We start from the raw sequence: 12,743 nt of genomic DNA on the forward strand, positions 1-12,743 counted from the left end.
ATTGTTCCCCTCATAGATCCATTAGTCTAGGGAACTTCAAAAGTCATCTACTCTAAGCCCCTCAATGTACAGATGAGGAAACTGAGGCCCAGGGTATTTAGGTGGTTTATTCACGGTCATATAATCAGTAAACATCGGGGTGGGATTTGAACCCCCCCCCCTTCCAATCCACGTCAACAGTAAATCTAAAAATTCCAGAAAATCCCCCATCACTCATTTACAGTGGTCTGAAACTAGCGTTGCAGGCCGGGCGCGGGCACGTGGGCGGGCGCCCTGGGACGCGCCTGCGCGGCTCTGTGCGTTGCGCGCAGGCGCCGTAGGCTCTCCCGGCGTTTGCCAGGCTCGGGCTGGCCCTGGCACGGGGGTGGGCCTCCCCGGGGCAGTGTCTGCGCACGCGCAGCGTCCTACGGCCGCTCGTCGTTGCTGCCCTCTCCGGGCCCCGCCGCCGCGGCTCCGCCATGCTTCCTCTGCTGCTGCTGCTCGAGGCCTTGTATGCTGCGGAAAGTAAGAGCCCCAAGCCTCCCCGGGGCGCTTCCCAGACCTTTGCAGGGGGCAGGTGGAGGAGGGCGGGGCGGCAGCCCCTCTTCTTGGAATCCGCCCTTCGGGGACCCAGGGAGGAAGGGGACGTTTTACAGATTTTTAGCCCAATTGAGCCTCGCAGCGGCCCTCACTGAAGATAGGGCTTTTTTTTTTTTTTTTTTTTTTACCCTGAAAAACTGAATCAAAGGGGAAGGGGTTCGGGGTCACCCGGTAACCGTGAGCGCCATCTTCCCGGCTCCGGCCCGGGCCAACGGCTCCTCCTCGAGCAGGCGGCCGGAACCCCGGAAACCCCCAAGTTTAGCCGGTCAAGGGCCGAATTATCCATATCCAGCGGGAATCATACAGATCCTCTTATGTAAAAGGGGAACCGAGCGGCATAGGCGTGTGTCCCATTCTTTAAACTTTACTTTTTAACTTTACTGTTTTTGGATCTCATTTTTTTTTTCACTTTTAGGGTTTTATTATTTTTTATTTTAGGTTTTTGCAAGGGAAATGGGGTTAAGTGGCTTGTCCAAGGCCACACAGCTAGGCAATTATTAAGTGTCTGAGGTCGGATTTGAACTCAGGTCCTCCTGACTCCAGGGCTGGTGCTCTATCCACCTAGCTGCCGCCTCCTCTTTTTTTTTTCATTTTAAAAGAAAACATTTTCCCAACTACATGCAAAGATAGTTTTAAATATTCGTTTTTTTTGGTAAGAGTTTGAGTTCCACATTTTTCTCCCTCCCTTTGACAGCAAGTACCCTGAGATAGGTTCTACTTTTCCATTTTAGGAAAATTTTCTAACATCCGAAGTTGAAATCTATCCTGGTTTGCCCTTTGTTTTTAGCTTTACCCACTGAAATGGAGGGGGCACATGTTCAGTTCTTTCCCAAAGTTTGATAATAGTTGGGATTCCTCTGCTTCCATCCCAATCTCTTTTCCAGGCTTGACATTCCCAATTTCCTTCAGTGACAGAACATTAAGGCTTTTTTTGCTGCTTTGGTCACCGTCTTCTAAATGTTCTACAGTTTGTCATTGTTCGTACAAAAATATGGTGTTCAGATCTGACCACAATACTCCAGAAGTAACCTAACCGAAAGAATACAATGGGGTCTTCCTTCCCTCATTTTGGACACCATGCCTCTATAATGAATGAATGAAAAAAAGAGTTTTAAATATTTGCTATATGTAAATCAATATGCTGTGGGTTGCAGATACAAACTGAAAAGTGGAAATAGTCTCTTTCTCTCAAAGAACTCACATTCAAATGAAGCTATCCCATGGTTTTTAGATAGTAATACATCTTTTAATTTTGTTTTAGTAATGCATCTTTTAAAGTACCATTTTCACTGATAAAACTATTGTTTTCTAATGTTGAACCATTTGACATAAGTGATGAGTTTTTTTCCTTTTTCTGGGTCTTCAGTAGTTGTGGTTGAAGGATTCATTTATTTTTTTTTAAACACTATTTGCTTTTTTATTTTTATTTTTTTTAGGGCTTGGGTTTTTTTTTTTTTTTTTTTGGCAAGGCAAATGGGATTAAGTGGCTTGCCCAAAACCACACAGCTAGGTAATTATTAAATGTCTGAGTCCTGATTTGAACTTGGGTACTCTTGACTCCAGGGCTCTATTTGCTTTTTTAAAATGATGGCTGCAGGGATTGAGCTGTAAGTAGGTCCTCATTTGATTTGGTGGATCCTCATTTCTGAGGCTTTTGGGTTTGCTTACCTATCCATTCTTAGTAGGTAGCATTGGGAGTGATGAGAAAAGTATGCTCCTTCACAGGGTTTACTTACTTTCCTTAACGATGATTGTAAGGAGCCAAGAAGCAGGGTTGGGCTCTTGGATACCAGGCTGTCTCAAAGACATCAGGATTTGAAGGAAGGTGGTAGTCAAGATGGTGATAATGATTTGACTTGCTGTTTCACCCATGATCACATTGGCAGTTTTTTTCTGCCATGTGATATGCATAACTCATAATGAACTTGTACTCCACCAAAAGTCCCAGTTTTTTTTTTTTTGACTAAAACTGTTTTCTAGTCACAGATCTAGTTAAAACCTGTACTTAATTCACAGAGTATGGAATTTATAGTCACAGTTCAATTCTCTAGAATTCTCTGCCTCCTCCTCAGTTGCCTTCCACTTTGACTCCTATTCTTTTTCAGCTGGCTGCTTTTGTGGGTGAAAGTCTCTTTGAATTCTTTCCTGATTGTGAATTGCTTCCCTGGCCCATTATTTTAGGAAGAGGTTCAATCAAGCTTTCACTTGACTCACAGTTCCTCACTTGTAGAGCTCCTCCTCTTCCTTATTAATAGTTTTGCCCCCGAAGGTATCTTCTCCCTAATTTTAGCCCTGTTTTATGTTACTCCTCTCTGCCATATAAAGTTCCTTGAGCAATTGTTTGCTTGTATTTGTATCCCTGTGGGGTTCAGAATCATCCATCCTGAAGAAAAACTACTGAGGCAGAGCTCCAAACCCAAAACATTTTATTAAATGAAATGGTCTTATTTACTTTATTTTTATTTTATTTATTTTTCCAATGACATGCAACAGTAGTTTTCAATAATCATTTTTCTTTGCAAAATTTTGAGATTTACATTTTTCTCCCTCTCTCCCTTCCCTGACAGAAAGCAATCTTAGGCTTTACATGTATAACCATGCTAAACATAGCTCCATATTAATCATGTTGTGAATGAAAGAAGAATCAAATCCAAATGGAAGAAGAAAAAAAGAAAATGCCATATGAGACGACTTTTAAAAATTGAAAATATTAAGTTTTGTTTTGCATTTAAACTTTACAGTTATTTCTCTGCATATTGATGGTATTTTCCATCACAAGTCTTTTAGCATTATTTTTGATTATTGTCCAGCTGAAATGAAGAAGTCCCTCATAGTTGATCATCACCCAATATTACTGTTAGTGTGTATAACTGCTCACTTCGTACAGTAGCAGTTCATGTAAGTCTTTGCAAGTTTTTCTGAAGAGCTATCCTTCGTGATTTCTTATAGAACAGTAGTGTTTCATCACATCCACATTCCATAATTTGTTCAGCCATTCCCTAGTTAATGGATCTCCTCAATTTCCAGTTCTTTGTGAAGTGGTACCTCAGAGTGGTTTTAATTTGCATTTCTCTAGTCAATAACGAATTAAAGCATTTTTTCATGTGACTATGGATAGCTTTAATTTATATCCTTTGACCATTTATTAATTGGAGAATGACTTGTATTCTTATAAATTTGACTCAGTTCCCTATATATTTTAGAAATTAGTCCTTTGTCAGAAACACTAGTTGTAAAGATTATTTCCCAACTTACTGCATTTCTTTTATCTTGGTTGCATTGTTTTATTTGTGCAAAAACTTTTCAATTTAATGTAATCAAAACTGTCCATTTTGCCTTTTATAATGTTTTCTCTCTCTTCTTTGGAAATAAAACTGCTCCCCTTTCCATAGATCTGATAGATGAATGATTCCTTGTTCTCTTAATTGACTTCTGAATATCACCCTTTATGTCTACATTCTGTACCCATTTAGACCTTATCTTAGTATAGGGTATGAGGTGTTGGTCTATGCCATGGCCCCTTCTAATGAAGTGGACCTCAGATCTCCCTCAGTCTGAGAAGACTCCTTCCTCCAGGGCCTTAGTTTTATAGTGCTTGGTACCCAGACAATACAGATGAAACATATTAAAAATACAGAATCTCATTGGTTAAGAGACCTTCTCCATGATCCTCTAGAAAGGTAGCCACAAAATACAGATTCTCATTGGTTGGTAAATGATCTGATGGGCAGATCTTATACCTTTTAGAAGGTCCTACTGAGAGGAGCAGGTCCATCTATGTAGGCTGATGGGTCAGATCTCCCAGTGGCAAATGGGGTCATTTGTTGTCCAAATGCATATCATGTCTGTTTCCCCATGTTGGGCAGTAGTGAGATGAGAAGGGATGGAGTAGCAGCAAAAAACAAACTAATGCTACTCTGACAACTAGCCCTCACTGCCCTAGCTTAAATTTAACTTAGCAGCTCTTGGCATACATTTGGTCCCACTTCTACCTTTCAGTCCATCATGACCTCTTTTATAGCTAAGTACTGTGGCCAAGTAGGGCATCTAGATGGCACAGTGGATAAGAGTACTGGCCTTGGAATCAGGTGGATAGGAGTTTGAATCCAGCCTCTGACACTTATTAGCTGTGTGACCTTGGGCAAGTTACTTAACCCTGATTACCTTGAATCCAAGGCCATCTCCAAGTCATCCTGATTCATAATCTGACCACTTGACCCAGATGACTCTGGAGGAGAAAATGAGGCTGGTGACTTAGCACAGTGCCCCCCCCCCCATTCACATGATTGTTATGGTATCACTTCCCTGATGTTGTGGTCTTCTTTGAAAATGAAGGACAAACATTATTATACTGTGGGCCAGCCTGGCACCTTCCATCCTATAAACCTCTTAAGTGAACCCGAGCTGTTATTGACTTCTGTGTAAATCTAGACACATACCCAGGGCATCCTTATTTAGAGAATTATTAATGTAGTGGAGAGGCAGGCATTTTGCAAGCAGTATTCCATGGTAGATGGCATCTTTACAATATGAAAGACTAGAGAATGCAGGGAAAATATTAAGCATGCCATTCTCTCTTTTCCCCTTCCCCTTTTAGATTAAGAAAAGGGCTTGTGCAGAAAATAGAAGCGACAAAGGCAAGTTTTATTATTGTTCAATTGAACACAATTTCATTGATGTAGGGAGTTCTAATTAGGAACTTTCATTATTAATGCATTGAGTACCTTTTCCAAAATCTTGTCACCTCTGTAAGAGCAGGTAGCAGGAAAAAAACATGTATGGAAATAAACAGTATATATAATACACACACACACACACACACACACACACACACACACTCATTTCTATTAGGATTATCAGGAATGCTAGAGCTTATTATGAGCTGACTCAGAACAAAGAAATCTAAAAAAAACCAAAGAGAGTTTTTTCTTAAAGTTTTATTGGGGAAAAGAGGAAGGGAAAAGAGTGCTGCTGCTGCTTGGGGTATATGGACCAGTGGAGAAGCTAGTTGTTGTTCTACTCTTATTTTACTTCTGGGTTCTCTGTTTGCAAGCCGAATTTTTTTCTCCTGGATTGCCTGTTTTGGTTAATATCATCTCATTTCAGTTACTCACTATGTCAGTAACTTTTGGCTTCTTATCTCATGTCCAGTTGTTTATCAGATCCTGTAAACTTTACACATAAAGTATTTCTTTCCATTCCTGCTACTCTTAACCGAGTCTTCATTCCTCCATGCCTAGATTATTTCAACATTTTCCCCAATTCATAAATGGTCAAAGGATATGCAAACACAGTTTATGGATGAGATAAAAGCAATCCATAGTCATATGAAAAATTGTTCTAAATAATTACTTATTAGAGAAATGCAAATTAAAGTTTCTCTGAGGTACCACCCCACACCTCTCAAACTGGCCAATATGACCAGAAAGGATAATGATCATTGTTGGAAGGGGGGTGTGGGAAATCTGGGACACTAATGCATTGTTGGTGGAGCTGTGAACTCCTCCAACCTTTCTGGAGAGAAATTTGGAACTACACCCAAAGGGCAACAAAAATGTGCATACCCTTTGATCCAGCAATACCACTGCTGGGTCTATACTCTGAAGAGATGATGAAAAAGGGTAAAAACATCACTTGTACAAAAATATTCATAGCAACCCTGTTTATGTTGGCAAGGAATTGGAAATCAAGTAAATGTCCTTCAATTGGGGAATGGCTTAACTAACTGTGGTATATGTATGTTATAAGAACACTATTGTTCTATTAGAAACCAGGAGGGATGGGAATTCAGGGAAACCTGGAGGGATTTGCATGAATTGATGCTAGCAGAGTGAGATGAGCAGAATCACAAAAAGACTGTACTCTCTAACAGTAACATGGGGGTGATGTTCGACCTTGATGGACTCACTCATTCCATCAGTGCAACAATCAGGGAAAATTTTGGGCTGTCTGTGATGGAGAATACCATCTGTATCCAGAGAACTGTGGAGTTTGAACAAAGACTATTACCTTTAATTTAGGAAAAAAACCAGATATCTTATACTTTATGTTTCTTCCTTAAGGATATGATTTCTCTCTCATCACATTCCATTTGGATCAATGTATACCATGGAGACAACGTAAAGATTGACAAATTGCCTTCTTTGGGAGGGGGGGAGCGAAGTAAGATTGGGGAAAAAAATTGTAAAACTCAAAATAAATAAAATCTTTATAATTCATAAAAAGATCTAAGAGAAAAGAATTCACATATCAGAGCATACATCAAACTTTAAAATTTAAGATATTTGATAAATTGTTGTTCAGTTGTTTTCAGAACTCTGGGGTTTTCTTGGCAGATACTGAAGTGGTTAGCCATTTCTTTGTCTAGTTAATTTTTACAGATGAGGAAACTGAGGCAAACAGAAATAAGTGATTATTTGCCCAGGATCACATATCTAATAAGTATCGGAATACAGATTTGAACTTGGTAAGAAAAGTCTTTCTGATTCCAGGTCTAGCACTCTAACCATTTCACCACCTAACTCCCCCTTTGCAGTAAATAGAAAAGATCTTTTCTGAAGGGGGGGGGGGAAGATGAAGACTTTTGGGGATAGAAAGTTTGACTATCTACTTAGTTCATTGAAAATAGGAGTTATAAATATTTGGTGAAACTGACTAGGTGTTAGAAGGGACTAAGTTTAAAAATGTACCCTTACACTCCCTAGTGAAGTTATTGCAGTGTTTCTTTAGTTATCTGTGATGTGTTAGATAAGAGTACTGGACTTGAAATCATGAAGACTTGAGTTTGAATTTTGTGCCAGACAGACTAATGAGTTCCTTGAGAGCAGGCACTGTCTTTTGCCTTTCATTCATCCCCAGCTCTTAGCATTGTCAACCTAAAATTAAAAGGATTACCAGAATAACTACAATAAAGGACTTTAATCAAGGCAAGAGAATTGCAATTTTGGATACTATGTAACAACAAAGTACTGGGGTGTTCAGGAGGGACAGAAGGGGGACAGGGTTTAAATATTTCAATAGGGAAGGGAGTCTCATGGAAGGCACATACTCTTAAAGTTGTTTCATAAACTGTTTTGCAAAATAACTGAAGTTCCATAGAGAAGGCCAGGTAGTCTCAGGCAGTGTTGACTTCTGGTCAAAACAGTGGTCACCAGGGGCTGCAGTGGGGAGTTTCAGAAAAAATCTAAGATGGGCCTAACTGGTTCAAACATACTCTAACCATGGGGTCAGGATCAGGTAGTCCCTCTGATGGTTACATTCAACAGTTTGGTACACAATAGATGCTTAATAGTTTTTTCACTGATTAACTGAGATAATAGGAAGAATGTGGATGATTTTAGAAACTTAAATAAAGGCTCAGAAAATTCTAGTTTTTTTCCTTAGAGTGTGGAAGTAATAGATTTATATAAAGTTTTACACCATAACAACCAAGTAAAGTAGGTAGTGGTAATATTCCTTTATGAGGAAACCAGAGGGAGAATTTCTGCAAGGTTACATGGCTTAGTAACTAATTCCAGTGCTATTTCATTATATTATACTGAATTGTGAAGTCAGAGAAAAATATCATTAAAAATGATAACTTGGGGAAGTCATATAACATTTTTTAAAAGGAGTTTTGAATTAAAAAACTTTAAAATTAGACTAGCAAATGAAGAATGACACTGTAAGTTGAAAGGTATTAAGTATTAAATTTTTTTGCTTAATACAGGTTTTCAACAAACCCTGCTTCAAATCACAGTTCCACAGAAGATTTGGTCAAATGAAACTGAAGATTCAGAGGAACAACATGTAAATGAGAATTAACTATTAAAAAATTTAAAATAATTGAAAATGTTTAGTAAAGCAAACTTAATAGGGTGTTTCCTTTAATGGCTGTGTGTAAGATGCCACAAAACAATTTTATATTTACACATTTATCAAAATTGGTGTCCATATTTATTTTGGGAGTACTAATATTAAGTTTTGTAGAAACTAAGCAACAAAATAGATTTTAGATAACAAAATATAAACATTTAGCAAGCTTATATTTATTTCAAAAGCCCAAGATAGGATTGTGGTTTATATAAAAATGTATACGTGTAGTTAATCTCTCAGATAGCTGTTCATTTTGTAACTTTAAAATTTTTTTATTTATTCATTTTTCCAGGTTCATGCAATGATAGTTTTCAGCAATAATTTTTTGCAAGGTTTTGAGTTTCTCCCTTTCCCCATCCCTTCCCCCCCCCCGACAGAAAGAAATTGAATGTTATACATGTGTAACTATCAACATAAATCCATATTATTTTTTTGTGTATTTATTTACAGGTTTAAATATCAGTGACCTTCTCCAACACATGCTATTACAGTTAATCCATTTTAACAATTATATACTAAGGCAATGCAAATTAATTTCATATTAAATATAATGCTTAGTAAGAACTTAAATGTTTATTATTCTATTTTCATTAGGGCAAATCCAGTAATTTATTTTCCAGGTCTGAGCCTTTTGGATTTTTCTACTACATTTGATTATATTGTTTATATATAAAGGTCATTTCTTTAGGTCATTTCTTTAAATCATATTTTTTGATATTTCTATTATTTTCTTATCATTTCCACTGAGAGGAGAGAACTAGTGTCATCATTTGCTTTGTGATGAAGAAGCCCAAGAGACAGAGTTTCTGCATAATTAATAATCAATTGGTGAATTAGTCTGGCAAATAATAACTTGGTGATCAGTGGTCTTTCTCAGTAATCAAAGGCAAAGCCATGGAGAACCCTTGAATGTTTAACTACTTTTGGAAAAGGAGGCGCTCCTAATAAGTGAAATTCTGTCCTGATTGGTGAACAATTAATGAGGGAGAGTAGACACATTAATGAGGAGGTAAATCAGAAGTCTTCAACTTTTCCTGTTCCTTTTGAGAACATGATTTGATCATGGGATTTAGCTACCTTCATCAGTCTAGATAAAGGAATCTATTTCTCCTTAGACCCTTCTGGTTGGTTTTTTCCCTTCATAAACTTGAGTCACCCTAAATTCTAATGGATAGGTTCCAAGAACAGGGACTTATTTTCAAAGTGCAAGAATTCTCAATAAGGTCTACCCAAGTACTCAGAGGATTTGGACAATCTCCTTTATCAGCAGTGTCCTTCAGATACTGACTGAGTGACTGATCTGCAAGGCTGGTTCCTGAATGAGGAAATAGAAAGGAAAAACTGCAGCCCTAATTTAATAATTAGTCATTAATATAATAGAAAAATAATCATTTCTCTCAGTTCTCTGAGATCAAATTAGAGCAGTTAGGTGGTGCAGTGGATTGAGCACTGGTCTTGGAGTCAAGTGGAGAGGAATTCGAATCCAGCCTCAATATACTTGACTCCTCCTAGCTTAGGTGACTTTGGGCAAGTCACTTAACCCTGATTTCCTCATATCCAGTTCCATCTCCAATCATCCTAATTCCTATCTGGCCTCTGGATCCAGATGTCCTGGAGGAGAAAGTGAGACTTGTGACTTAGCACAGTCCTGACCCCCCCTCCCCCTTAAATCCAATTCACTTGTTATGGCATCATCTCTTGATATTGTGGTCTTCTTTGAGAATGAAGGACAAATATTCTAGTTATGTAGTTCTCTCAAAATTTGAGAGTTGAAAGGACTATCACTGGCCATCAAGTGCAATTTGTACTTGAAAAAGAATCTCCACAATTAGCATACCTGACAAATGGTCATCCAGCTTTCTTGAAGTCCTCCAATGTGAGTAATCATTCAGACTACTTAGAGACTGTTCTGTTTGTACTAATCTTCCTGTGTTTCTCCAAATCCCTCATCTCTTTCAACTCAAAAGTATTTTAGGGTGGTTTTTTTTTGCAAGGCAAATGGGGTTAAGTGGTTTGCCCGAGGCCACACAGCTAGGTAATTATGAAGTGTCTGAGGCCGGATTTGAACTCAGCTGCCTCAAAAGTATTTCTTTACATTCGTTGTAATATTATTGGTTCAGTCATTCCTCATCTAGTGGATTATTACTTCGATGCCAGTTTTTTTTGACTATTCTTTGTAATAATTATTTGAAATAAAAGGAAACGGGCAGCTAGGTGGTGCAGTGGATAGAGCACCAGCCCTGGAGTCAGGAGTACCCGAGTTCAAATTTGGCCTCAGACACTTCATAATTACCTAGCTTTGTAGTCTTGGGGAAGTCACTTAACCTCATTTGCCTTGTAAAAACCTAAAAAAAAATATTAAAGAAATAAAAGGAAACTGAAGACAATGTTGCTGAGCATCTGATTTAATTTGCAAAGCTAATATTTGCATATTCAGTCAGATCACTTGACTTTCCAGATGTCAGAGACCCTTAGTCTCTGATTTTTATAACAGAAAAGAGGAATTAAAAAGAGACAAACTTGTTTTGAATGTAATTCACCTGGACAAGGCAGATCACTTGATTAGTTTTTCCAGGCTTTTTCAATCTTAACCCCAGAAGTGTCTGTCTTTGTCTTTTTTAATCAGAAAGCACACTGGGAAAGAGGATTTTGTGGTCAATAGTTAGCAGTTATTATTCAACTTAGACTCTAACTCAGGGAAAAAAGGGAGCTTTTCCACTAAGATAGGAAAGAGGAACTTACCCGCTAGCTAACCTTTTTCCAGCTGCCAGAAAGGGGAAGCTTAACCTCTAGTCACCCTCCCCCCCTTTCTTCAAGGAAGTGAAAATAGTCTTAAAAAAACACCTTAGAATCTTACTGTTTTATACCTCTAAATCAGACCTGTCCAAAATTCGTCCTGCAGTGCGATTTTATGTGGACCCTTGTGTGTTTACTAAATGCTTTAGTAAGGGAAGCTGAGCTACCACAGAGCTCTCACTAAAATGGCAAATCAAAATATATTGTCTAATGTTTCAATAAAAACTTTGTAAAAGTAAGGTTGGACAATCCTTTTCTAAATTGTCTGTTACTAAATGATTAACCCTTCTTCTTATTTATTTAGTTTTTTTTTTTTTTTTGCAAGGCAAATGGGGTTAAGTGGTTTGCCCAAGGCTACACAGCTAGGTAATTATTAAGTGTCTGAGTCCAGATTTGAACCCAGGTACTACTGACTCCCAAGGCCGGTGCTTTATCCACTACGCCACCTAGCTGCCCTTGGTTAACCCTTCTTAATCTACCTATTACCAAATCTACAGTTAACCTAGATTTAAGAGACTATGTTAGTCTGGAATAGTTTTTCCTAAAGCAAGTAGTTTAATCCTATGATCAAATTAAAATTAAATCAAAGTAAACAATATTAGCTGATTTCCTTTTCATTTGTTCGAAGAGAATGAACAAAATGGATCTCTTATCTCCAGACTTCAATTTTGTTTATGGATTAATTCTACTCAAATGTGAAATTTTATATTTCGAAAATAGTTTATGAATACCCCGAATCCTCCCCCCAAACAAAACCAATAAACCTTTCCCAGTTTCCCCATCATCATCAATGATGATCATTCTTCCAGTTCTATCATCGCAAAAGAATAAAACTTAATACTCATTTTCCCATATTTACAAAGAACCTCAGAATTCTAAAGGATGTTTGGAACTGATCTAACCCAATTCATACACAATAGTCATTCATATTCCCCTTGAATAGAATGATCCCTGGGGGAAAAAAAAAATCTCACAAGTCTAAAAATGAGAGTGTATTAGTCTGGTTTGACTTGTCTTGAGGAATCTATGCTGACTTTTTAAATTTTTTTGGTTTTTCCAAGGCAATGGGGTTAAGTGGCTTGCCCAAGGCCACACAGCTAACACAGCTAGGTAATTATTAAGTGTCTGAAGTCAGATTTGAACTCAGGTACTCCTGACTCCAGGGCCAGTGCTCTATCTACTGTGCCACCTTAGCCACCCCCATGCTGGCTTTTAATAGTAATCATGATTTCATTTTTTAACTTACTCACAAACCTTGCTTAGGGTGCACAGTGTATGAGATAAGAAGACCTGAGTTCAAATTGAGCTCCAATTATTCCTAGCTGGGTGACACTTAATTCTATTCACCTCAGGTTTCCCAACTGAAAAATGGGGAGATTATGAAATAAGAATTATAAAGCACCTACTTCTATGCTTAATGAATGTTTGTACCTTTCTCCTCCCTCATTCTCCTTACCTTTTTAATATAATACTATTGCTTCTGGAATATTCCCCAGAATTGGAATCAAGCTTGC

The 12,743-nt window shown here is 38.1% G+C and overlaps 1 protein-coding gene across 2 annotated transcripts in view; it reads left to right on the plus strand.

Annotated features, from left to right (window-relative positions):
• The first annotated feature begins 288 nt into the window (after positions 1 to 288).
• Positions 289 to 12,743, plus strand: part of LOC141504135 (disintegrin and metalloproteinase domain-containing protein 18-like) — a 150,809-nt gene continuing 138,354 nt past the window's right edge. The window contains exons 1-2 of one of the 2 annotated variants that reach the window (XM_074208967.1): positions 289 to 504; positions 8,288 to 8,367. In XM_074208967.1, coding sequence (XP_074065068.1) covers positions 459 to 504; positions 8,288 to 8,367 — 126 coding nt within the window. In that variant the 5' untranslated portion in view covers positions 289 to 458. The remainder of the gene's footprint in view (positions 505 to 8,287; positions 8,368 to 12,743) is intronic. The other variant, XM_074208965.1, reaches the window with a different exon arrangement.

Source organism: Macrotis lagotis, chromosome 1, assembly GCF_037893015.1.
Source record: "Macrotis lagotis isolate mMagLag1 chromosome 1, bilby.v1.9.chrom.fasta, whole genome shotgun sequence".
Lineage (NCBI taxonomy): Eukaryota > Metazoa > Chordata > Mammalia > Peramelemorphia > Peramelidae > Macrotis > Macrotis lagotis.